The 26,865-nt window shown below is 52.5% G+C and overlaps 1 protein-coding gene across 5 annotated transcripts; it reads right to left on the bottom strand.

Annotated features, from left to right (window-relative positions):
- Positions 1-18,925: 18,925 nt before the first annotated feature.
- On the bottom strand, positions 18,926-26,437 carry LOC102158155 (uncharacterized protein CXorf49C-like). Of its 5 annotated transcripts, XM_085008490.1 has the most exons (9): positions 26,040-26,437; positions 25,082-25,835; positions 24,480-24,618; positions 21,097-21,735; positions 20,505-20,661; positions 20,144-20,220; positions 19,873-19,918; positions 19,209-19,250; positions 18,926-19,104 (listed from the first exon to the last, which is right to left on the bottom strand). In XM_085008490.1, the coding sequence occupies exons 4-8, from the start codon at positions 21,511-21,513 to the stop codon at positions 19,210-19,212; spliced, it is 738 nt and encodes a 245-aa protein (XP_084864616.1). In that variant the 5' UTR covers positions 21,514-21,735; positions 24,480-24,618; positions 25,082-25,835; positions 26,040-26,437; the 3' UTR covers positions 18,926-19,104; position 19,209. The 5 variants fall into 5 exon arrangements, with proteins under 5 accessions (XP_084864616.1, XP_005674112.2, XP_084864613.1 ...); XM_005674055.4 differs by lacking the exons at positions 24,480-24,618; positions 25,082-25,835; positions 26,040-26,437 and adding an exon at positions 21,914-22,041; XM_085008487.1 differs by lacking the exons at positions 20,144-20,220; positions 24,480-24,618; positions 25,082-25,835; positions 26,040-26,437 and adding an exon at positions 21,914-22,041.
- Positions 26,438-26,865: the final 428 nt, after the last annotated feature.

Consider the following 26,865-nt stretch of genomic DNA (forward strand, 5'->3'; position numbering starts at 1 on the left):
ATGGTTCATTTTGTTTATTCTGCCATGATTGTCTTTTCATGTCCTTCATTTTGTTTTTATGTCTTAATGGATTGGATTTTTAAATTATCCATGTAATCTATTAATATTAGAAGGATGCGGTGTTCTCCACCACCAAGGATCAGTTCTCCGATTCTCCAGACACCATTCATTTCCGTTCTGACACTAACTGCCTGAAGTAGCTCAGACCTCACAAGTTCAAGGCTCAGTCCCTCAAGCCTGTGCCCCGTGTTAGATGCCACTTGGAAGTCACGGTGGCACCATATGCTTCTGACAATGTGGTTATAAATCGGAGGTTCCCAGGAACCCCTCCTCAGGCTGGGTATTTTGCTAGAATGGCTCCCACAACTCGAGGAACACACCTACACTTACTTGTGTGTTATAAAGGATTTAAATGAAAAGCCAGCTGAAGGGCTACACGGGGCAGGGTGCGCAAGAGTCCTGAGCACAGGCGCTTCTATTCCTGACTCGGGGCACACACTCCCCTGGCACCCGGCTTCGTGGAGCTTTCTTCCGGGAGCCCCATCAATTAAGTCAATTTCCTGCATCTCTCCTCTCGCAGGTAGTTGGGAGGAGGGGGTGGGAATGAAGGTTCCAGGCTCCGAAAGAAGAGTTGGCCCTCCGGTGACCAGCCCGAGGGGTGGACGACACGGGATGCTCACATCCAGGAAGGCATCTGTATTGTTCTGCAAGGGGTGTTAGGGTTTGTTAAGTAAACGGAAAAACGCGTTTCCCTACCTACGTGCTTTGTCTTTTCATTTTTATGTAACTAAACCTGTCAGTTTTCCTTTGCGAGCACATCCATTTTACCCTCCTGCTCCAGCAGTCACGAGATCTGTCCATTGCCTCGCCTGCCCGAGGCGCTCCGTTTAAATTATTTCACCCTTTAATGTCCTGCTATCTCCATACACAAGCTCCTTTTATTTCTTGTTAAGGCAATATTTTATTATTGGTGCTATTGTGGGAGGGAGATTTTCCAATGCCACTTTTAAGTAGCAATTCCCCATTGACTGGAGGAGAATTATTGATTTTTGCATTTATCTTTCACTTGATTGTCTTGAGTTTTCCAGAAAGAGAATAATATTTACAACATAGGATCATAACTTTTCCCCCTTCCTTTCTGATATTAATACCTAATACATGTCTTTTCTGCTTTATCGTTAAGCTAGAATCTTGACCCAAATGCTAATTGACAGTCGTGGTAGAGGTACTGCAGGAAGGGGGGCCCCTTCCAAGGCCAGAGAAGGGGCTCTTGTCTGCCACTCAGGCGGGGTTCCTTTGCTCTGCACTCTCTCTCCCTCGGTCAGGACGGGAGCAGTTCTGGGTCGAAGGGAGTGTCCCCTCGAACCGACATTGCAGTGTGACAGCTCTGACCTGGGCTCTTTCAATGAGCTATTCTGGACCCCGAGCGAGAAATGCTCCTGCCCGTGGCCTTGGGGATTGCAATCTTGATTGCAATCAAAAGTCTGCAACCAAAAGTCAGGTAGCAGTCTACTGCAAGTTTTATTTACACCCTCAGAGAGAGGGGGCCGCCCTGGGGTAGGGACTGGCCCTGGCTGCAACTGGGTCCCTCCTTATATTCCTATATCGCGGACCCGTTTGGGGACCTCTATTCTCTTGCCCCAGGCCCACTAATTTCCTGTCCCAACCCCCCTGCACCATGTGTTGTTCTGATCTTTCTATGGGGGGGTGCGTTTTGATCCTCTGCTTGGTTCTGGGTGAGATACTTTATTTGCATGGGGAGCAGGTTATATAGAGGCGAGTGAGCAGCCCAGGCATTACGATGAGACCTGGCCAGAAGCTTTTGGGTTTAATCTCCTTGAAGGGGACTTGACGCCTATAACACGCAGAAATGAAAGGCTTTATTGGGAAGGGGCGCCAGGTGGCTTGCAGTCTCAGGTTTTATGGGAATGGGGTTAGTTTCTGGGTTGTCTCTGGCCAATTGTCTTGCTCAGCCCATACTTGGTGTGACTCGGGGTCCTTCTTGGTGGCACCTATGGCTCTCGGCCAAGATAGATTCCAGCCCCGAGCATCCTGAGAGGTTGGTCATCTCCTCCCTACTAGTCCCTCCCAAATTCTCCTGGTTAGTCTTCAGGGCAGCCCCACATCCCTTATCAGGGCCTCCTGTTGGGAGACAGCTCATGCAAGTGGCTATCAACAACAGATCCGAGTCTTGTCTGCGACCTACACCACAGCTCACGGCTATGCCGGATCCTTAACCCACTGGGCGAGGCCAGGAATCGAACCCGCAACCTCATGATCCCTAGTCAGATTTGCTTCTGCTGCGCCACGACGGGAACTCCCTTCCTATCTCTTTCCTAGAAAGAGAAACTTTCCTAGAAAATTGCCAAAGCAATCTAGGGTTTAAAACTGATAATCATAAGCCACACGGAGTATTTTGGTGAAGTGAAAGACTGTCCTCCGGGAGTTCCTCTGGTGGCTCAGTGGTTACGAACCCGACTAGTAACCATGAGGATGCCAGTTTGATCCCTGGCCTTGCTCAGTGGATGAAGGATCCCGAGTGGCTGTGGCTGTGGTGTAGGCCGGCAGCTGTAGCTCTGATTAGACCCCTAGCCTGGCAACCTCCATATGCCACGGGTGTGGCCCTAAAAAGACAAAATAAATAAATAAATAAAAATTAAAAAAACCTTTTTTAAAAATAGAAAATGTCCTCAGTATGTTTACACCTGTTGTTAGACTGTCTTCTCATTTGTAATGTTGTCTGTGGATTTTTCTTCTTTGTCTCCACTGTCGCTATTTTCAAGAACCAGATCTTGGTTTTATTGCCATATTCTACATGGGTTTATCATACCACTGCTTTTATCGTTCTTATTTTCCCACTTTTGTGTTTGGTTTTTGTGTTTCTGTTGTCATTTTAATAACTTCTACTCTTGAAAGCTTAGTCAATTTAATTTTTTTAGGGTCCCACCCGTGGCACATAGAGGTTCCCAGGCTAGGGGTCCAATCGGAGCTGTAGCCCCTACCCTACACCACAACCACAGCAGCACCAGATCCGAGCTGCATCGGCGACCTACACCACAGTTCATGGCAACGCCGGATCCTTAACCCACGGAATGAGGCCAGGGATCAAACCTGCGTCTTCATGGATGCTGGTCAGATTTCTTTCCACTGAGCCACTACGGGAACTCTGAAAGCTCAGTTGATTTATGTTGAATCTTTTTTTTTTTTTTTTTTTTTTTTTTTTTGGCTTTTTAGGGCTGCACTTGTGGCATATGGAAGTTCCCAGGATAGGGGTCGAATCCGAGCACAGTTGCTGGCCTACGCCACAGCCACAGCCAACTCCAGATGCAAGCTGCATCTGTGACCTACACCACAGCTCACAGCAGCCCAGGATCCTTAACCCACTGAGCGAGGCCAGAGATGAAACTCGTGTCTTCACGAACTCCCTGTTGAATCTTCTAAGGCTGTTAGGATTTTGGCCATCTCATAGGTTTCTTCTCTCCTGGAAGGAGATGACTGGATCCGGGTCTTAGTACCTTCTTAACAAGGAGTTGTTTTCCTTCTTTGTAATACATCATATCATGGTATGTGTACATCCCATGAACATTAAAAAGTAATTCTTTTCCATAAAACACTGCAAGTCTGGAGTCCTTTTGCAGGAACTTATTTTTATATCATTTTGGATTTTGGTATCTGACAGATGAAAACCAGAATTTTGATGCAAGTTTAATTTGTATGTCTCAAATTACGAATGAAATTGTTTTCTCTTCTTATGTTTAAAAGCCACTTGTATTTATCTTTCTGTGAAGTTCTGTTCACCTTCTTGTCCATTTTTCCATTGCACTGTTGTTGATAATTGACTAGGAGCATCAATTACATTAACAATGAAAAACCAGTTAGGATAAATATATACACGCGCTCCCATGTTTACTGAGGAAGCCCTCCACGTAGTGAATTACAATGCGATGAATTACGTTCCCAGCCCTTCCTTCAACGTACCTTTACTGAACACCTACTAATGTCACCTAAATAGGACAGACAAAAGCTCTGGCCACATGGAGACACGGAAAAGAGAGCTAAAAATGCTCTATGTGTTGTAATTGCAAGTATAAGCAGCAAGTTTAAGAAAAAAGGCAGAGTGAGTAGTAAGTCATGTTTGAAAGTCTTTTAACAGGTGATTTTCGGCTTTGTTTCTTTTTGTGTGTAGCATGTGCCTGCACATGTGCACAGTTTGTTTTCAGGCTGAAGACAGCCATACTAATTTTAAAGAATAAATTGCTATACTTGATATATTTTCCCATGTTCTTTAACCTTTTCATTAACATGAGAATATTTTGTTTCTTAAAGGTTCAAAGAAATAATCCGAACCTGATTTCTGTCTCTTTGGACTAAGAATGTCACCCATTTCAGATTTTCCGTTTGGTTTTATGTAAACAAATGATCTCTTTAAAGTCAATTTAAAAAATTAATATCATCCTACGCAGTCCCATTTTGTTGGAGTCAAATGGATTTGCATTTCAATATCTAGATTCATCCTTTCCTCATGCCCAACCCTACTATCTGTGTTGCGTATGTGTATCAGACAACCAATTTGCTGTGCACGCAGACAGAGTGGGAGGCTGAGGAGTCAGGCCTGGGCAGAGAGTGGGGACCTGTTTGCTCTGCTCCGCGATGCCTGGGGACGCGGCTGGGAAGACCCGAGCGGCTGCGACGCCATCCCCCCCCCCCGCCCCCCGCGCCGGGCTCACGCCCTCACGCGGCCCCCTCTGCCTGCCACCCCAGGAGGCCTGGGCCCCGGGCGCCGGAGCACCTCCGCGCGGCCCCTCCGTGGAGCTTGGGGCCTCGGCGCCCCGGGACAAGCCCAGGGCCGCCTTCTTGCCGCCGGCGGCTCGGGCGTCCCGAGCACCCCGAGCACCCGGCCCAGGGGACAATGCGGGAGCGGCCCCGCCTTCCGCCACTCAGCCTCGGGCGTCCTGCTGCATCCCTTGTGCGGCTCTGCCCGGCGCACGCGGGCCCAGGCCAAGGCGCGCGTCGGGGACAGAGCCCCCGCCTGCCCGGAGGCGGCGACGGCGGCGGCGGCGGCGGCGGCACGCGGGGTGCCTACCGCTGGGCCCGGCCCTGGAAGAGCCCCTCGGCCACGCACGCACGGCTGGGACCCTCGTCACGCGCACGGGTGGAGCAAGGGCGGCGAACGCCCTGGGAACGGCCTCCGCGGGGACAGCGGGGGAGGCTGCGACCTGGGCGGCGGGGCGGCCCCGGCCCTCGGGCGCGACCCGTGCCGCTAGCGCCACCTGGCGACGAGAGCCGCCCGCGGCCGGCGCCGTTCTCCGCGGAAGCGACGGGCCCGCGGGGTCCCGCCCAAGCAGCGGCCCGGGCGGCCGCGGCTCCCGCGACGACGCTGCTCACCTGGCGAACGGGGGGCGCGCGGCGGCGTCTCCACCGCAGGCCGGCGGGGACGCGGAATCGTCGCGCGGGCTCTCCGCGACCAGGGCCCGGCCCGGCCCCCGCCGGCGGGGCAAACCCACGGGGCGCGGAGGGCTCCGGCTGGTCCCGGACAGACGCAGAGCGCGAGCGGGAAGGGAGGTCCTCGCGCGGACCGGCCGTCCCCGCGGCCTGGCGCGCAAGGCGCGCTCGGGGAGGAGGGGCCGATGCGCAGATGGACGGGAGGCCCGCAGGCAGGCGGGGCGGAGCCGGACGCGGACACCTCGGCCTCCCGGACGGACGGTGCCCCCGACGCACAGCCCGGGCAGGCGAAGGCGGGGCGCCCCCGGCCTTGCCACCGAGCAGCCGCGGCCGTCGCCCGGGCCGGGCCCGCCTCCGGCTGAGGAGGCGCCTCGGGGCCCCTCACGGCCGGCCTCGCCAGGCTGGAAATGCCGGGGTGAGCGTGGGCGCCACCGCCGCGTCCAGCGCGGCAGCCCCCGGGCCCTCGGCTGGGTAGCCGGAGGACGGGGGCAGGTGCACCCGGATCGGGGTCGCGGAGAAGGACGAGGACCCCAGCGCCCGGGGGCAGTGCACGTGGCCGCGGCTTTGCCCTGGGAAGACGGACGGACGGACGGCTGAGAAGATGCGCAGGCACGAGAGGGGAAAGAGGAGGAAGGGGGAGCCAAGAAGCCAGCTCCCGCCCCGGGAGACGACGGGAGACGGCGGGCTCCCTGCCGCGGGCGGGCGGGCGGGCGGGCGTCGGAGCAGGAGAAGTAAAAGCTGATTGGAAAATCGTCCCCCAAGAAGAGGCAGGGGATGAACCAGCAAATACTCGTGGAAGAAACCGGACAAGATTCCAGGGGCCGCCCGCACCTAAAAAGGAAGCACATGCTTTCAGTCCGGGTGATTTTAAGAGAAAGCAGTTTGAATTCACCCGAGTTCCACCCCACGAGTCCCCTGCTCAACTGTTAAAGAGTTGATGGTGTTCTCCTGTGGCTCGGCAGGTGAAGGACCCGGCGTTGTCACTGCACCGGCTTGGGTCACTGCTGTGGGGTGGGTTCGAATCCTGGCCCGGGCACTTCCACATGCCAAGGGCACAGACACACACACACACACACACACACACACACACACACACAAAAGAGTTTACCAAGGAGAACGGACATCTATCTGGCTCAACATGGCCTCAAGCCAGCATACCACTGAACCCCAAATTTGGTAACCACAGTGTACAGACAAGGGAATAATGAGGCGAAAAGGTTCAACACACTCACACCCAGTCCAGCAGGATCTTGAAGGGATAAAGCGTCACAGAGGAATCGAAGAGTGACCGGTAGGATGCGCTTTACTAATGCAAACAATCCCACAAATGGAAGGGAAGAGGAAAGAAACTACATTATAGATCCAGCAGGTGCGAAAATGGCACTTCCCACACCTGACATTCCTGCCTGGTTTTCCAAACCCTTAGTGAGACCGGAGTCCAGGCCTCACCTCAAAGCACCCGAGCCAGGACACGCTTTGCCTCAAGCCCGCTGCCTGGTCCAACACCTCCCCCGGGACCCCCACCTGGGCTGCGCCCTCTGGGACTCAGAATTCGTCATCAGGCCCTTCTCGAAGCTTCCTCTACCTTCTGCCATGAAGGAGGCTCAGCTCGAACCCCGAGGACACTACTTCCTCGCGGCCCTGTCCAAGGAAGACTCCCTTCGCTTCTCACTGCCGGTACTCCTCAGGGCCAGGGGGCGGGGCCGGGGACCCCTCCCCACTCCCAGGGCGACTTTTCAGCACAAGATCTCCTCCCCTCTTGAAAGGGAAAGCCCAAGAGGGACGTCGCCGAAAGAGCAGAGGGTGGACTTCCGGGGGCCTGTCCCTCCACTGAGGCAGTCACGGACTTAGCAAACGTGGTCAGAATCAATGCGGCCAGAACCCTCAAACGAGTGTGCTGTTTCCAGCACCCAAGCAAGAGAGAGGCGGTTTCAACACAGGAGGACTTCCTGGTGTTGGAACGTTAGCCTCGCCCCCACACCCCTTCCCAGAAGAGGAGCCGCCTTGCGGGTGGCAGCCTGGGTCCCCAGGGTGATCCCTGGCTCAGGAGGGAGGAGAGGAGTGCAGACCTTGTTCCCAAGCGATCGCATCTGTGGTTGGCTTGCACCTATCTGGGGCTTCTCTGAAGGACCGACACCAGACACTGGCCTTTGTTTCACCTGAGCCAACTCCTTGGGCAGAAGAGCGGCCGAGAGGGTGTTCCTTGCAAACACTGAGCAAGCCCCTGCCTCTTGGGGCAAAAGAGTACAGCTGGGGCAGACGAGAGACCCACCAAAAACCTTGGAGGAGAAACTGGGGACAGGTACCTTCGGGAATACCAACTTTGCAAAGCTCCTGCTCACCATGGGGAATCGAGAAAGTCTCAGGCATGCCCAGGGCTGGATGCATGCTCAGAACAGACCTGACAACACTCTGAGCTTCCACCTCCAGTTGATGTGCAGGCTCAGAAAAACATAAGAAACCACGGCTAAGGCAGAGCTGCGAACGGACTGGCCAAGCATGGAAGGAACGCCCCGACACAGAGCCAGTCTGCAGAGGCCGGGCAGGTATTCTGTCCCTCATGTTCCTCCTTCTTCATTTTCCTTCTTCTTTGTGTTTTTGCTTGTTTGTTTGCTCGTTTGCAGCTCTGAGTATTTAAGGAAAGCTCTGTCAAAGCACTAGTTGACCACAAGTTAAAAGAGCAGATACTTCAGAGACGACACATGATAGAACATACCTCTTTGGAAAACGGTTTGGAAACCTCGCGAAACCAAGAGCAACCACAACCCGCAGAAAGCAACAACAACAACCACAAAGACCCTGAAGGCCGGGAAGAATGCAGATTCCAGAGTCACCACATAATAATACTCACATAATAATATAATAATATTCCAGATTTCAGTGGAAAATTGTGAGGCATGCACAGAAACAAAGAAGCATGGCCCAGTCACAGGATGAAAAGAAAGGAGCAGAATCTCTTTGTCAAGCGGCTCGGACGTTGGACTTACTAGACAAAGACTCAAGTAGCTTTCTATCACATGTTCCGAAGGCTAAAGCAAACCAGGAGAACCGTCTCAACAAACAGAGACTATCAATAGAGGGATAGGAATTATAAAGAGAAAGCAAGTAGAAAATGGGGAACTGAAAAGTACCCAAAAAATTGAAGTGAATAATTCACGATAAGGTCTCAACAGCAGAGTTGAGCAGGCAGAAGAAAGAATCACTGAACTGGAAGAGAGAAAAACTGAAGTTGTTTCGTCTGAGGAGCAGAAAGTCAAAAGAATGAAGGAAAATGAACAGAGTCTAAGAGACCCGTGGGACGTTATCAAGGAGAGGGCACATGCCTTGCGGGAGGCCCGGGAAACGAAAGCAGACGGGGCCAAAAAGAGTGTTTGAAGAACGCATGGCCAGCAATTGCCCACATTTGATGAAAGCCTGAATGTATGCCTCCAGAAGGCTCAGTGAATCCCAAACAGGATAAAACCAGAGAGACCGACACCAAGACACAGTGTCATCCAACTGTTCAAAGCCAAAGACAGGATTGCTCTTGTGGCACCGTGGGTTAAGGATCCAGCTTGTCACTGTGGCGGCTCGGGTCGCTGCTGCGGTGCGGGTTCGGTCCCTGACCCGGGAACTTCCACATGCCCCGGGTGAGGCAGAAACAAACCAGCACACAAACGAAAGCCAAAGCCAAAGAGAGAATCTTGAAAGCAGCACAGCAGGAGTGACTTCTCGGAAGGGATCCTCCACAAGACTGACAAGTTCTCATCAAATTCCATGGAGGCCAGAAGGCACTAGGGTGACATGTTTAACGTTTTGAAGGGGCCGGGGTCGGGGGACGTGGGGAAGCTGTCAAGCAAGAGTTCTCTGTCTGACATAAATTTTCCTCCAGAAATGAAGAAAAAATAAGACACGCCCTGATAAACTAAATCAGAGAAGTCCTTGCCTGGAGATCAGCCCTACGAGCCGTGCCAAAGGGAGTGTGTCAAGCTGAGTCGAAAGGACACGAGACGATACACAAAGTCCCACAGAGAAATAAAGAGCATCAGTCAAAGTAAATCCATAGGTAATTATAAAAGTCAAAACTAATGTGTTGTTGCATTTATCTTCTCTCTCTCTCTCTCTCTCTCTCTCTCTCTTTTTTTTTTTTTTTTTTTGTCTTTTTGGTTTTTTTTAGGGCTGCTCCTGCGGCATATAGAGGGAGGTTCCCAGGCTAGGGGTCGAATCAGAGCTATAGCCGCCAGCCTACCCCACAGCCAGGGCAACACGGGATCCGAGCCGCGTCAGCTCCGATTGCACGCCTAGCCTGGGAACCTCCGTATGCCGCCGGCGTGGCCCCAAAAAGCAAAAATAACAGAAGAAAGTCCTGGAAGATGCGGGTGAACACCTTCACGAGTTTCTAACGGGCAGGGCTTCTCAGAGGAAACAAAATCCAGCATTTATCTTGAAAACACAAAAGGTCACTTGAAGACGTTTAAACGCTCTGAGCTTCTACACAGAAAAGGACCAGGAGCAAAGGCAAGAGAAGCTTGCGGAGGCGAGGAAACGTGTCTTGTAATGTTGCGAAAGATCTGATACGCGAATGTAGAGAGAGCACTCACCCGCATGAAAAGTATGACGGGCAGAAGCAAAACAGGCAAGCGAGATGAATCGGCAGTTCTGGAAGAAGAGAGACGACTGTCCAAGTCCCACACGTGCCGTTCCGTTACAGTCACATCAAAAGGAAAGTGGGCCTGCCTCGGCATGTGCCCGGGTGACCACACGGGCAAAGGTGTAAAGCGTCGAACACATCCTGTTTGAGGTGGGAAGTGCGGAGACGGGTTCCTTTCACACACAGCTGGTTAGACTGTCAGCCGATGCAGCCTCCCCGGGGGCCGTTTGTTGCTCTGTCCGAAGCTCCTGGAAAGGGCCTGCCCTCTGACTCAACACCGCCCCCTCTAAACATCTCTTGCCCCAAGACAAAGGTACGAGGAATTCATCTCGGTACTCTCTCTGATCCTGAAAAATGAGAAGCAGCCCAAAGGTGTGTCTACACAGGGGACCGGCTGAAAGAGCTGTGGCATAGACATGTGTGGATCATCGCACAGCCCGCTTCCTGCCCCTGCCTCCTGTGCGTCTGCGTGGAGAAGCCTTAGAAGCACAAACGGGCGTGGGAAGCCGTCCGGATAAAGCTCCTCCGGCCGCGGCCGCGAAGCGAAGGCTGCCGGGGGAGCAGGACTGGAGGGCAAAGCAGTCGCTGCCAGCCTGTTCCCTCCACGGAGGGTGGCGGAAGGGAGGTTCCTGGAGGGTGACAGTCCACTGAGCTGATGGCCCACACGCGGGCGGGAAGCTCGCCCGGACCCGGGGCCTCCCGTCCCCCACGTGTCTCAGCGGGCACCCACCTGCTGAGTCCCCCACGCAGAGGCCACCCAGCCACAAGTCTTGTGGCACCTGCGCTTGGCGTGACGGGGGTCCGAGAGCTTGCTCACAGGAGGATGGTTCCCGCTCCCAGCCCTGACACCCCGGGAGAGAGCTCAAAGTCCCCGACAGGCCACGGAGGGACCCGGGCCGGCTCGGCCGCCTGCGGCACACGTGCGGGCTCCTGTCCCGTGGGCCACCCCATCCTGGCCCTCTAACGGGGACGGGGCTTTGCTGGGTCCCCGGATCCTGACGCAACAGCGGCGGGCGCTCCTGGAGCGAGCCAAAGCCCTGGCCCAGAAGCCTCCCTTTGCTCCTCATCTCGGGCCTCAGGATCTTCTGCTCTTGGAGCCCCGGCCACACCCGTAAGTCTTCTCCCTGCAGTGCCCCAGAAGAGGCTGCTGTCCGACCCCCAAGTCCCTCTCCGGTTCATCAGCCCGGCACGCAGAGGGGGAGAGAGTGGCGCTTGATGCCAGGGACGGCAAACCGCCAAGACCCGAGTTCTCACAGCCGGATGCGCGCCCAGCTCCCCACCTGGCCTCCCTGCTGCCCCCGGAAACCAGCAGGCCTTTTCACCCACTCTCACCGGGAACTCCCCGGAGCCTTGATCCACCAAAGCAAGAGAGCAGGAGCTGTGCGCATGGGTCCGGGTAAAGGCAGCGAGGAGAGGCTGGGAGCGCTGTCGGAAGAATGAACATCCAGGAGCTTCGGGGCCTCCCGGGACCTTGGGCGGGCAATTCTCAGAAGTGCTTGTTAGAGACAGACTGTGTAATTGCCCTGGGGAAGGAGACATGTGTTCCTGTTTCCACTGCGTTCCTCCCAACCCACTGGGCAAGCAGTGCTTTAAAATAAGCTAGATTTAGAAAAGGTGCTTCCAGCTATAGGCACTGGTTTGAAAAGTTACCGAAAGATCCCTCGGGCAAGCTCGTCCTTTACCATCCAACAGAGATAGATAACAACTCTCCTGGATCTGGCGTTGCTGTGGCTGTGGAGTAGGCCTGCAGCTACAGCTCCTATGGGACCCCTAACCTGGGAATCTTCATATGCCACGGGCGCAGCCCTGAAAAGAGGAAAAAAAAGAAAAACAAAGGAAAGAAGGAAAGGAAGCAACCCTCTTTCTCATAGACCTGTTGGTTCAGTGGTCACAATTTAGAAAAGAAGAACAAGGAGGCCGATCGTGCTTTTATATTGAGCTGGAGGGCCGTGTGCTCATTCTATTCCACCCTCGCCTGCCTCTCTTCCATGCAGTGATTCTCAAGTGGTCCACCGACCAGCACTTTCAGCATCATCAGCTGAACCTCAGTAGGAACACTGAGTTTTGTAGCCTTTCAACTTGTTCCACTCCTATCCCCTTCACCCTAGTTCTGCAGTAGCTTTCAAAATGAGCCACCTACTGTCTGGGTGAAAACCAGAAGCCTAGCACACACTGTGGGGGCAGGGTTAGAACGCATCCTTCAAAGTCCCATTCTGAGACAATCATCGTTATTTGACTTATCTGGCGATTCCCTGGAAGACATCACTGAAAATGTGCCTTTATTTGACCCAAGTTGGAGTTCATGCAGTGTAAGCATCCTTTCCCTGGTGAGGGTGTGGCAGTGTCATAGGCAATTGCTTAACACTGTGGCCACCTGAGGCAGTGGATAACAGTTGGGAAAATAATTTGCTAACAGAAAAGCTTAAAAGGGGAGTTCCCATCCTGGCTCAGTGGAAATGAATCTGACTGGTATCTATGAGGACACAGATTCGCTCCCTGGCCTCGATCGTGGATTAAAGATCTTGCATTGCCGTGAGCTGTGGTGTAGGTCGCAGATGTGTCTCGGATCCTGTGTGGCTGTGGCTGTGGCGGAGGCTGACAGCTACAGCTCCAATTCAACCCCTAGCCTGGGAACCTCCATATGCCAAGGGTGCGGCCCTCAAAAGACACACACACACACACACAAAAAAGCTTAAGAGGAAAACCTGGGGAATGAGATGTCCATAGAAGACTTTGAAAAGCCACGACATACTCCTGAATCCAAGGGCCACAAACACGCATAGGGCTGTGTGCATACATACCCAGGGCTGAACACATGCACAGGAAAGATCCGAGAGGACCCTGAGCCCTCAAATCTGGCTAACCTTGAAGCTCTGCTCAACCTGGAAGTGAAGCCTAAGACAGAGTTGTAAACTGCCTGGTCAGGTGGTGAAGGCATGCCCCACAGTGCTTAAAGAGCCCATTGGCAAAGACTGAGAGACATATTGGTTCCAGGAATTGAAAGAAATATCAGTGCAAAAATCATTATCCGACCGCTAAGCTAACCAAAGAGACTCTAGAGGCCACACGACAAAGAATACACACTGTATAGAATTAGTCCAGAAAACTCATGAAACAAACAGTAGCAATAACAAAGCCTGTGAAGGGGACAGAATCTGATTTCCAGAGTTGACACCTTACATTTAAATGTCCAGTTTTCAACAAATGTGAAGAAACAAAAAATAAGTAAAGATAACTACAGAGGTAAACATAAAAGTATAATTTTATGTTTGTAACTCTTTTATTCTATCTACTTAAAAATACTCCTTAAAGCAATAATTATAAAACAGTGCTGATGAACTTATATGTGTAACGTGTATGACAAAAAATCACGCCATAGAGCAGGGAAGGGAGCAAATTCGTACCTGCTGTTGAAATTTGTATAAATCTGAGAGCTGTTAAAAGTTAAGATGCTATTTGTAATCACCAGGAATTCATCACTGAGAAAACACCTCAAAAGCTTTAGTAAAAGAAGTAAGAGAATTTAGAGTTCCTGTTGTGGCTCAGTGTTTAAGGAATCCAACTAGGAACCATGAGGTTGCGGGTTCGATCCCTGGCCTCACTCAGTGGGTTAAGGATCCAGCGTTGCCGTGAGCTGGGGTGTAGGTCACAGACACGGCTCAGATCCCGCAGTGCTGTGAGTCTGGCATAGGCTGGAGGCTACAGCTCCACTTAGACCCCTAGCCTGGGAACCTCCTTGTGCCGTGGGTGCGACCCTAGGAAAAGACAAAAAAAAAAAAAAAAAAAAAAAAAAAAGTAAGAGAATTTAAATGGTCAGTAAAAAATATTGAACAAAAAAGTAGACAATAATGGAGGAATAGAGGAACAAAATAATACATGATACAGAAAACCAAAAGAAAAATGGAAAAGTAAACCCTACCTTGTTAATAATGACACTGAGTGCAATTGGACTGAACACTCCAAGTAAAAGCTATAGATTGGCAGATTTAATTTTAAGAAAATATGATTCAACTATATACTGTGTACAGGAAACACACTTTAGATTCAAAGACACAAGTAGATTGAGAGTAAAAAAAACTGAAAAAATATACACCAGGCAAAGAGCAACCATGGAGAGCATAAATGCATGTATTCATTTAAAAAGTAGACTTTAGGAGTTCCCGTCGTGGCGCAGTGGTTGACGAATCCGACTAGGAACCATGAGGTTGCGGGTCCGGTCCCTGCCCTTGCTCCGTGGGTTAATGATCCGGCGTTGCCGTGAGCTGTGGTGTAGGTTGCAGATGCGGCTCGGATCCCGCGTTGCTGTGGCTCTGGCGTAGGCTGGTGGCTACAGCTCCGATTGGACCCCTAGCCTGGGAACCTCCATATGCCGCGGGAGCGGCCCAAGAAATAGCAACAACAACAACAACAACAACAACAACAACAACAACAACAAAGTAGACTTTAAGGTCAAAACTGTTGCTAAAGACCAATAAGGCCATTTTGTAATGATAAAGAATTGAAAATTATATAGGTCAGCTTGGGCCGCTCTAACAAAATGCCACACTAGGTGGCTTAAACATCAGTTATTTCTCACAGTTTTCTAGGCTGGGAAGTCCAAGATCAAGGTGCCAGCTTATTCAGGTCCTGGCTTGCACACAGGACAGCCGTCTCGCTGTGTCCTCGCATGGCGAAGAGAGACAAAGCCAGCTCTCTATTGTCTTCTTCCAAGGGCGCTAATGTCACCATGGGGACCTCACCCTCATGACCTCATCTGAACCTAATTACTTCCCAAAGGCCCTATGTTCAAATACCATCATATTGGGACTAGAGCTTCAACATGTGCATTTACGGGGACACAAACCTTGAGTCCATATACCAAAAATATGTCTGCAAGAAGACATATACAAGAATGTTCATACCAGCCTTATCCATTACAGCCAAAAAGCAGAAACAACTCAAATGCCTGTCGGTGGTGAATGGATAAGCCAACTCTTGGTCTATGCATACGATGGAATATTATATTATTTGGTCATAAAAATGAATGAATTACGGACACAAGCAACCATAGGGACGAACCTTGAAAATACTATGCAAAGTGACAGAAGCCAGAGACAAAAGGTCCCAATTTGCATGATTACATTCATTTGAAATGCCCAGAATAGGCAAATCCACAGGGACAGAAACATAATAGTGGTTTCCAGGGGCTGAGGGGGAAGGAGGAGTAATGCGCCCAGGGTTTCTTTTGGGGGTGGTGAGCGTGTTCTGAAGCTAGATGATGGTGATGGTTGCAAATCTCTGTGAATATTCTAGAAGAGGCTGAAGTGCGCACTTTAAGATGAAGAATTTTATGTTATGTGTATTATATCTCAGTGTTTTAAATCCCGGGAGGCACGTTCTATTAGTAAAAGGAATAAGCAGGAGTTGCCATCGTGGCTCAGCAGTTAAGAACCTGACTAGTCTCTGTGAAGATGCAGGTTTCATTCCTGGCCTCGCTCATTGGGTTAAGGACCTGGCGTGGCTGTGGCTGTGGTGTAGGGCAGCAGCTGCAGCTCTGATTTGACCCCTAGCCTGGGAACTTCCAGATGCCTCGGGTGCGGCCCTAAAGAGACAAAAAGCAAGGAAGAAGCGAAGAAGATGCATGGAAGATGCCTCTGCCAGGTTCTCGTCTCTGGTGACGCAGCTCTAACAGGAGACCCTAAAATACGTTACAAAGGTGGGTTTTAACTTCTCAAGCAGAGGTGAGCAGGAAGGTGGGCCCTGGCAGGGGGGAAGCTCTGCTGCTGAGCCCATTCAGGGAAACTGGCTGGCGATTTGGCTGGGCCAAACCTTCTAGCTCCAGTTCCATGACAGCTCCAGCTGTTTCAGCAGTTCCAGCAGCCCCAGATGTTGCCAGTTCCCCACAAGGGGTAGAGGGAGGCAGGTGCAGCTGACAGGAAGTAGAAGTTTAAAAAGTTTCCCTGGCCCAGTGATTGCACGCATTGTTTATGCTCATGTCCCTTTGGCAGAACTCAGTCACACTCAGGGCTGGCTCTGGCGACATCCCTTGCAGGGCTCAGTGCAAAAGGAAAACATGGGACCACTTATTCAAGCAGTACGAGAAAAGTACAGCTCAAGATAAAACAATACACAGTTTTCTATCATTTGGCTTGCCATCTATAAAACATTTTAAGAATGATAATGAATCACAGACTCACACACTGCAAGAAATATTTTGCTGTTATAATTGTGAGTAATACAGTAGATAATAATAGCCTCGCTTGAGAATCTGTGCTTGATTCTTAGCTAAGGCTTTGATGCGGACTCAGATGGTCAGCTCTTGGTAGGTAACACAGCAGGCTGTTGTCTGGGCGAATATGTTTTAGCAGATACTTTCCAACTGGGCTTTCTGGCAGCTGAGCTGTCCAGGCAAGTTCTGACTGGGGGAAGAAGGCTAGCCCCGGGGGCCTGGGCCATTGGTGGCTGCAGTGGGTCAGGAGAGAAGCGTGTTGAAAGGAGTTGGGGAGGCATGACACCACCCCTTGTGACTGTTTTTCCCAGCCCCGCTTCCCACCTCTGCGGGATCTCTCTGTTCCATATTCAGACCACGTCCCACGCAAGGGTCTTGCCCTGAACAGGTGCACCACGGGCTGTGGCTCAACACTGAGCTTTCCAGTTCCAGGAGGAAAAAGTGGAAGATACTCAAGCTTAGCTGAAAGAAATATGTCTCAACCCCAGTCAAAAGGAGTAGATTAGACCCCACCCCAAACTAAGTTCCTCCTTTCTGTTGTCTGCACAAGAGTTTTCTCCAACCAAAGAGGAGGTGGCATTCGGCCCAGGAGACCCCTAGGCCCTATCCTGCTGCTTTGACTGGCAGCCCAGGTCCTGGGAAGATGGTAACGCTGCTGGGTACCCCTGCCCCCTGCCCCACACCACTGCAGACAAAATGACATAGTTGGGGGCATTAGCCAGCCTTCCTCATCAGCTCTGCCAGATCTGACTTCATGTGTCCTCAGGGATATGCATGCTCAACCCACATTGAGAAACTGCTCCATCCTTCGATGGCGACCGTAAAGCACACTGACCCAAGCAAGCGTTGGCCAGCACGTCCGTGCTCTGCTGTTTCGGTGCAAGATGGTACAGCCCGCCTGTTTCTTGAAAGGGCTGACATGCACTTACCAAAGGGGCCAGCCACCCCCTCCGAGACATTTACCCAAGATAAGCGGAAACTGTCTATGCCCACACAAACACTTGGACACGGCTGCTCACGGTCCCTTTATTTGAACTAGCCGAGAGCTGGAAACCATGTGGACGTGATAAAAAGGGCAGCCTACTGGTAACTACTACGACTGGCTGAGTGTTAAAACCGCCCTGCCAAGCGAACGTCACCAGGAACCTACGACTGTACACGGGAGGACCCATCTATACGCAAGGCAAACATACCTGGAGCGAAAGGCAGAAGGTGAGCGGGTGCTGTGGGTGGGGTCCGGCGGCCTTTTTAGGGATGATGAAGATGTTCGCTGCGTGGCCCTGACACTGGTTTCGTGGGCAGACGCGACTTCCAGAAATCATCAAAGAATCCCCTTTAAATGGACACAGTCTGTCACATGCAAAGGGCTCCCACGAGACGTTGGAAGGCAGACGACACGCTGCCCAAGACTGACGTGTACAAACAATCACAAAGGTACAAACAATCACAAAGTCAGGGGCATGCTGGCGGATTCTTGCTACTTTCAGGGCAGCTCTACGGAGGATGAGCTGCGACCAGACTGCGCCCCCATCCTCCCCGCTCGTTGACTGCAAACTCCCCCTCAGGGTCGAGCCCCACCTTCTTCCTTTTGGAAGCAGATGTCCTCCCGGTTTTACCCGTGCACACCGTTCAGCTGGAAATGGACCCAGCTCCCTTGTCATTCGATGTGACCAGAGCTGGCTTCCTGGGCGTGCAACCTTTCCCTGAGCCCTGTGGTCAGAGGATCCCTCCGTGCTTGGTGCAAAGCTCGCTGTTGTCATTTGGAATTCTTTTTTTTTTTTTTTTTTTTTTTTTGACACATTCCTGGCATATGGAAGTTCCTGGGCCAGGGATCAAACCTGTGCCACAGCAGTGACAACGCCAGATCCTAAACCCACTGAGCCCCCAGGGAACTCCCTGCTGTTTGGAATTCTTACCCGTTTTATGTGTGAGCTCGTGTTAAGTAAGTGAGGTCTGATGGGCCAGTGGAACATGTATGAGCAAAGCAGATACACTGGTGTCAGCATGCAGATGTGCGGGCTCAGGGCCACAGGCAGGGAGACCTTGTGTGGAGTGCCTACCATTCCTGAGGCAGTCTGGGGTGACATGGGGCCCTGACAGGGTGGCAGTGCAGCGGTGGCTGGGACATGAAAGATATGAAACCCCTGACCGTCCTTTCTGTGGGCAGCTCCCCTAAGTTGGACCAGAGTCAACAAAACAGACTGATGTCCCCTTTTTGCTCTGCATCTGGCTCCGCTGTGACTCGTGCTCAGCCCTGCTCCTGAGGCTAAGGAGTGAGAAGCGACACAGGTAAGGACGAGAAAGAGGGAATGGGGACGACGCAGTGGTGCTGGCTGAGCTGTCCTGCAGGTCAGGGTACCAGCGGCAGACAGACTCCAGGAAAGGACCAGGCCTGGGAAGGGGAAGACGAATCAACGGTTCGTGTAACAGCTGCTCAGATGCCCACGGAGGAGGCAGGGGAGGGCAAGCGGGGATCCCGGGAGGAGGGGAGAGGGGCTGCGGCTCTGCAGGAGGGCGGCTGGCTGGCTCCTGAGCAGGAGGTGGCCTCGGCCAGGGGGGATGGGAAGAGAGAGGCGCCTGCAGGGGCACAGCCACCATGGCCCCGCTTCCCCTCCTGTTTCCCCCCAGAGAGCAGGCAGCCCACAGAACCACAAAAGTACTTTAATTCCAACTGCGGGGTGACAAAAGCTGTGTTAAACCTCAGGAAAGGGGGAGGCCCTGGCAGGGCAGGGCCTTCCGATGAGAAGTGGGCAAGGAGAACGGGGAACCAGTGTGGCTGTAACTTAGAGATTCAGAGGGTACCAGCTGCTTCCGAGTGTTCAGCCTGCGAGAGAGCAGAGTCAGGGCGCTCCCTTCCCCAGGCCCTGCCGGCCTCCAGCCCCCCGCCCCCAAGACCCCTCGGAGGGGCGTGGGATGTGGCCCACTCACTTCAAAGGGTCTGGAACTTGTCCATGAGGCACTGCATGGCCGCTGAAACAGAGAAAGGCATGTACCCAGGCGGTCCAGGCACAGGGACTCCGAAACCCACCTCGTCCCCATGGCACAGGCCTAACCCTGCAACCTGACCCCCCCCCCCCCCGCCCCCGAAGCAAACAAAAAATCTCCCTGGCGATTTGCGGCCTGGGACGGACCCATCCATCCCCAAGTGAAGAGGTTTTCTAAATGAGAACGCAATGTATGAGTGGTTCCCAGAGTCTGCTGTGTATCAGGACCATTCAGATCCTCTGAAGACATGTACACTCTCTGCCAAGCAGCAGTTAAAGGAGAAAATAAATGCGGCGTCTCCAAATGAACTAAAATTAGATCTCTAGGACTTGTTGGCAAACTGCACGTGTGGTTCAAGTAATGCATTTCTTAATGGAAAGACAGAAATGACAGATGGATGATGGACGGATGGTAGGTAGATGGATGACTGACAGGTGACAGGCGATGGAAGAGAGCAATGTAAGCGAACCGAAGGCCCGGGGGCCAGCCCTGACAGTCTCCTCCCACAGGAATGTTTGTCCCCGGGGAGTCCCCTGCACCCCCACCCCAGCCTCCGCACTAAGACGCCCTGGCCTCCCCCTGCGCCCCGGGCAGAGGTGCGTCATACCAAGCTGATCTTTGAGGTTGTCGATTTCTCTCTGCAGCACAGGACACTAGCCCAGCAGACAGGGGACAAAGAAATTAATACAGTCTCACCTCCTCTCTCTCCTTGTCCCCACTTGCTCCCTGGGACCTACCCCATGTCCCAAAGTCCAGTGGCTACACGGGAATGAGACCTTCCCTGCAAAGGAGAGGGGCTCTCTCCACTGGGGTTGGGGGATGATAAAAGTCTGTTTAACCTGGACGCAAACCCCGGGGCCTAGACTACAGGGCATTACTTGAGGGCAGCTCTGTGCTCCAGGCAGCAGCTGCTTCATTTCCTGTCGTGGCAGATGGAGAAGGGGCCTCCGGTCACCTGAAAGAGAACAGACTCCAACTCCCGAGCCCAGGAGAGAGATGGGACGAGCCCAGCAGGTTTGCAGGGAGGCAGTGCCACCCTCCCTGGACGAGCTGCCCTGCTCTGTGCAGCTCTGCCTCTCTCCGGCCTGCCTTCCTAGGAGCCAGGCTTCCGCCTGGCCCTGTCTGCTCTCTCCTACAGAGGAACTGCTGGGGCAGGCAGAGAGATCTGGGAGCAAGGCTGGGGTCCTGGGAGTGGCTGAGCAGTTCCCCCTCCGTATAGACCAAACCCTATAGACTCACCCAAGGGTGGGGTGCCTCTGGACTTGGCGGCTCTCTGGGCCACGGCCAAAAGCTGGGAGTTTCCGGGAATTTGACAGGTCTTCGTACTGGGGTCCCCACTGTTGTAGCCTCCATGAGGCATGGACAGGCGAGATGGCCCTGGCCCGCTTGCTGAAAGCTAAACACACATTTTTGTCTGATGAGGGTGTGAGGGTGTACGGGTGCGGGCACGCGTGCAGCGGCTGGGGCAAGGCCGGGAACAGATGAGAAGCAAAACCTAAACGTGTGAGCACTTTCTCCCCAGGTCATACAGGCAGCCTAGTGGGATTCAGAGAAAGCTCGGCTACTTTGAGGAAGGTGACAGGAATCAACGGCACCCCAACCTTTCAGGGCTTAGTCTTCGCTAACTGACCACCAGACCCACTCCCTCCCCACCCCCCCGGGGAAGGGACCGAAAATGGCACCTGGCACACAGCAAGCCCCTGATCCTATTAAAAGGACCCCCAGCTGGCATCCTAAGGGCCACCTCAAAGAAGAGAAAAGGCATGTGAAGAGCTGCGTGTGTTCGGTGCAGAGATGGGGAAGGGAGGGGAGATGGCCGGCACCTACTCACTTGGCCCTTTGGGGCTGGCTCTTTATTTCGGCTGCAATCTCCTTGGGCCACCAGTTCGGAGTCCCTTGTCCTGCTCACGGCAGGTGTCTTCCCGATTCTGTGCCTGGGTTGTTTGGTCCCCACAGGGACCAAGGAATATTTCTCAGCTTTCCCAAGCCCAGGAAGGCCAGAGATGGGAGGGAAGGTGTCTGGTGCCACAGGACCCCCAGAGAGACAGGCCTGGGATTTTCTCCCCAGGACAATTTTTGAGACACTGCTACCCAGAGATTTCTTCTCCTGAGGCATCTTCTTTCGAGGTGTGGCCCGTGGCAGGTGGCTGGACCGGCTCCCTCTCTTCCCGCTGACCACGGTCGGCGCTTTCTTCGATGATGACTTGGGAGAAGAGATGTCCAACTCTCCAACGAACGGCCTTTGCATGGTTGCAGCTAACGCGCGAGGAAGCGAGGACACGAGAGGGCCCGGTCCACCAAGGACGCCCTGTCTGGAGCTGTCTCCAGAATCATCCAGGCCACCGGACGTGACTTGGCTTCCTTCTTTGACGAAGATGCCCGCCCTCGTGAGGTCTGTCTCCAAGAGCTCGTCCGACGACAAGTCGGAGGGCTCCGGATCTGAGGGCGGCTGGTCGGGCGAAGTCGGCCCCTAGAGACCCACAGCGACATTCTGTCAACCTCGAGTCACTCTCCCGGCCCCTCACCGGCGCCTAACTCCCCCCTCAGCATCTTTGCGTCCCCTCATGCCAGCCTCACGCCGCCCAGGCCACTGCGGCCTCCACCACCCTCCGTGCGCCCTGAGCCAAGACCCGCTTCTGATCGGACACCTCATCATTGTCGGAGGAGCTCATCTCTTCCCAGACGGTGGGGGCGGGGGGGGGGGGGCGGCTGTCCTGCCTCGACTGCGAGACCTTCTCGACCTTCTCGACCCTCTCGGTGTGGAAGCGGCTGACCTAACAGCAGTGCGCAGGCGCACCACAGCCCACCAATCAGCTTGTGCTGCGGGCCCAGCTTGAGGACTGCAGCCAATGACGGTCGAGGGCGCGGGTCGCTGGGGGGCGGGGGAGCTGAACGCCAAGTTCCGGCTCGTGCTTCCAGGTTCTTAAAGGCGGAAGTGGCCAGCCTTCCCTCATGCGCTGGTGAGATCTAAATGCCGCGATGGATGCAAAGCAGTCTGGTGCAGGATAGTTGCGAGCCTACATTCCCAAATGAAGCTAACAGCCAGCTAGGTGAAAGAGCAGCGCAGACAAACAGGCAAAAAGCCGGGTTGGAAAGGTCTTCCGTGACAGATCACACAGGAAATGATTTCAACTCTGGAGCCAAGTGATCCACTGCAGCTTGCCTCGCGCGCCTCCAAAGTCATGGCAGGAAAGCCGCCCTAACAAGTATATAAACGAATCTGGTCCAATGCACATCTACTGGCCGCCTTCATTCGGGCCACAGGCCGTAGTACACCAGTCTCTAACTTAATTCAAACGGGAGGAATTTCTAATGCTCGCTAGCAGTAATCAGGAGATGTGTCCTAAAACCACAGATCATTTTTCATTCATCAGATTTGCTTAACTTGCCAAGGTAATGAGGAAACTGGTGGTGGTGTGCACTGCAGGGGCCACGTACGTTGGAGCAGACGCCCCGCAAGGTTATCCGGCGGAATCTATGCATAGCAAAGCACGCAAAGCTCAGGCTCCCGACACCCTTCTAAAAGCCATAGGTAAATATTAACTAAACCCTGAGACAATCCTATGATTGAACTATGTACTGTCATCTCCAGCTATAGATGAAACAGGCACTGAGAAGGTTTGCAGCTTCTCAGGGTCATTCAGTTTGTGGGGTCATATAAACAGCAAGATTGAAGTGAGGCATTCTGGCTCCCGAGTCTGGCCTTGAACTTTAAGTATTACACCTGAAAGTGTAGTAGTGACGAGCAAATCTGACTCCATATTGGATGTATTCCTTTTGCTTTAACCTTAACCTTTGCGCTCTCTTGCCTGTGCTTAGTCATGCTGGCCCAGCATCTTTTGTAAAAGAATGTTGGCTATACCTTGACATGTGCAGGCTAGCCTGTGTGTGACCTCCCGAACAGAGAATAACATTTGTTTTGTGGGAGGTTTATAAGAACATCGTGACCTGACCGTGACCTGACTGTGACCTGACCGTGACCTGACTGTGACCTGACCTACTCCACCAGTTCAAGGTAAAAGGATCTGACACCAAGAAGTTTGCAACGACTAACCACACCGCTCCCTCACATTGCCTTAAAAAAGGATTTGCTGAAAGCCTTTGGGGAGTTCAGGCTTTTTAAGGCACGAGCCACCCAGTCTCCTTGCTTGGCCCTACAGTAAACCTTTCTCTTCTCCAGACTCCGTTTTGGTATTGTTTAGCCTCGCTGTGTGTGTTGGACATACGGACTTGCATTCAATAACAAAAACGGCCATTCTGTTATATGGAGAACGAGGTCGCTAACTGACCACCAGACCCACTCCTTCCCCACCCCTCCTGGGGAAGGGACCGAAAATGGCACCTGGCACACAGCAAGCCCCTGATCCTATTAAAAGGACCCCCAGCTGGCATCCTAAGGGCCACCTCAAAGAAGAGATGCCCAAATGTTGCCCAGCAGAGCCACTTCCGGTACATCTAGAGAAACACTGATACCTGATGTGTATAAGGACACAGGCCAGAGTTCCCGTCGTGGCTCAGTGGTTAACGAATCCAACTAGGAACCATGAGGTTGCAGTTTCGATCCCTGGCTGCTGTGAGTTGTGGTGTAGGTTGCAGATGCGTACCTGGGGATTAGACCTCCGATTAGACCCCTAGCCTGGGAACCTCCATATGCCATGCGTGCGGCCCTAGAAAAGCCAAAAAAGCCAAAAAAAAAAAAAAAAAAAAAGAAGGACACATGCCCAAGGATGTCGGTGACAGGAAAAGCTGGGAACAATCTAAAGGAAGGAAACGGATAAACGCAGTGGGTCGTATTCACCCCTTGCATTAAAATGCAGCAGTGAAAAGGGAGGAATGAGTAAGACTGCGTTCACTAGATTTCAAAAGCATTCTGATGACTGTAAAGCAAGATGCAGAACAAGACACAGAGTAAGCTACCGCTTGCACATCCAACATCCCCCCACATCCTGTATGTGGTTTGTCTATACACATATATAAGTAGATACAGGTTTTAAGGATCTGCAAGGACGCAGAGCAAACATCTAGCAGGGGCAGCAGGGGATGGAGTGTGGTGAACATGCCGGTTGTTTGTGGTATTTTCCCCTGACCCCGCTCGTCCCAGGCTTCCCGGAGCTGAGTGCTCTGACATCAGAGGAGCGGCTCTTTCCTGGGCTTCTGTAAGACCTTCAAGTGTCACCAGCTCCCATCTCCAACAGGCCTCCAACCCTTACTTACCTCCCTTCCTCTTTGCCATCAAACTGCTCTCTCTCCCCGACGCGTCCTAGACCGGAAGATTTCCTAGAAGTCTGGACTGTGCCAACATCTGTTGCTCATGGATTTTTGATTTTCCTGAGCCTACACCTAGAAGCCTCCCCTGCAGAAGAAGGTTACAGAGCAGGGCATGTTGGATACACCATAAATGATCACTGTCCTATTTCAGGGCATGCCAATCTGTGGTTAAATCTCATGTACTCAGCACCCATCTTAAAACCATGAATGATTACTGTTTCAGTGCGCTCCCTCCTGCCCCAAGGAGAGAGTCCCCAGGGCTGTTTTCGCACCTTCTGCACTCTCTCTATCCCCGGGACTCGGCTGCTCCCGCTACCCCTGGCCCCCAGCAGAAGCCCCGGTTCTTCACTTTCTAGGCAAAAGCAAGAGTAGCGACCTGGGCCATCTCCCTCGTGTACAAAGAAAGGTGTCTCCCTCTTACAATTGATCTCCAATCATCCTCCCTAGATTGTTGACCAGATTTTTACATATCCTTCCAAAGTTATTCCACACTTAAACAAGCATAGCAGATGTTCACTGTACTGCGTCTTTCTTTTTATGTAACGCACCTTAGCGATCATCCGGCGCCATCGCATGTAGACCTAGCGGTTTGTCGCAGTTATCCCACTGAGGACACTCGCCGCCGTTTCAGGACACAAGTGCCTTGTGTAGTCGAGTGTCCAGTGCACGTCTTCAAAGAATATTCCTCGTCGGGGGCTCAGTTTTGGTTCCTGTCGCTTGCAAGTTGGATGTTCAGAGGTAGCAATACATCGATCAACCTTGGGAAGAGGGAGTCTTCTGTTTGTCTTTTTAGGGAAGTTCCCAGGCGAGGGGTCAAATCGGAGCTGGAGCTGCCAGCCCAGTCACAGCCATGGCAATGCCAGATCCGAGCTGGGTCTGCGACCTACACTGAAGCCTGTGGCAACGCTGGATCCTTAACCCACTGAGGGAGGCCAGGGATCGAACCTGCATCCTCATGGAGGTTATGTCAGGTTGTTAACCCACCGAGCCACATTGGGAGCTCCTTTTTGTTTGTTTGTTTGTTTTACTCTTGCGCCTCCATCTATGCCACTGGAGTCTCCTGTGCACAGGCCCATCGTGACAGTTGGGGGTCACCCGTGACAAAAGATGGTTAGCATCAACTGGCAAGTGCCTCTTCCGTGGTTGGATGCTTTTGGCCGGGTGTTTGCTTATGAGTCTAGAATCTTCATACTTCATGCTCACACCAGCCAGCCATCCTCAAGCCTCCACCCCAGACTTCTTCCTCATCCCAAATCTTCAGGCCCCTGAACAGATGACCAAGACATTGGGCCCTGCCGATATCTATCATGTTAATACATATAAAATATTAAAATTAGATATAATCGTATATAAATATAGTACACAATATTAATATAATAACATATTATATAACATGTCACACACACACATATCTGTGTTCTGTTTTTATACCTATCTGCGATATATATTACAGAGCTGCCGTAACATGCTACCATAAACCAAGTGGCTTAAAAAACAAGAATTTACCCTCCCTTGATTTTGGGGGCCAGAAGTCCAAAATAAGGGTGTTGGCAGGGCCGTGCTCCCTCTGGAGGCTCCAGAGGAGGGTCCTTCCTGCCTCTTCCGGCTTCTGGGGGCTCCAGGCGTTCCTTGGCTTGTGGCCACGGCACTCCCTTCTCTTCATCTTCATGTGGCTTCTCCTCTGGGTCTGTGGAAAGGAGGGCTCCTCAGCCCTTCAGAGAGCCCAGGAGCCCCCGTGGCATTCCCCCAGGGAGAACAGTCTCGTATTTCAGAGTTTTCCCACCAAGTCCCTGACCTGAGCATGACAGGAGCGGACTCTCTCCTCCACTGCCCTCTCCCCCCAGGCCCTCTGTCTCCTCACTGCCGTTAACTGCGGGTTAGGAGCTCTTTGTCTCTTCTCCTTCGGCTGTGCATCCGAACTGACTCAGCGGAGAGGCAATCCTCCTTTTCTGGGAATGTTTCCCAGAAGGAAGAGATATTGCCCAGCTGCTCTCCAGAAAGGCCATGTTGCTCCCATTTCCACCCGAAATGGACCAGAATCCTTTTTCCTCTGCCTCCTTGACAGCAGTAAGTGTTGCTGTTCTTTTAAATGTTGGCAGTGAGTCTGCACATCTGGTCCGCAAAAGGGGGAAAGATATACGTGAAAATAATATTTATTGCCACCTTTCTTGTGGTGGCAAAAAACCTGGAAATAAGGCGAGTAACCAACAGAGGGAAACAGTTTAATCGACACCCACAAATATTATGCAGGCATTAAAAAGAATGAACCGGAGCCATGGCAATCCATTTGGAGAGATGTATATGAATTACTAAGTGAGGAAAAACACGCCCC

This window comes from Sus scrofa, chromosome X (assembly GCF_054392235.1).
Source record: "Sus scrofa isolate SSC_HxYL_T2T_F1_AM1 chromosome X, Sscrofa_HxYL_maternal_Yorkshire_Landrace_v2.0, whole genome shotgun sequence".
Taxonomy (NCBI): Eukaryota; Metazoa; Chordata; class Mammalia; order Artiodactyla; family Suidae; genus Sus; species Sus scrofa.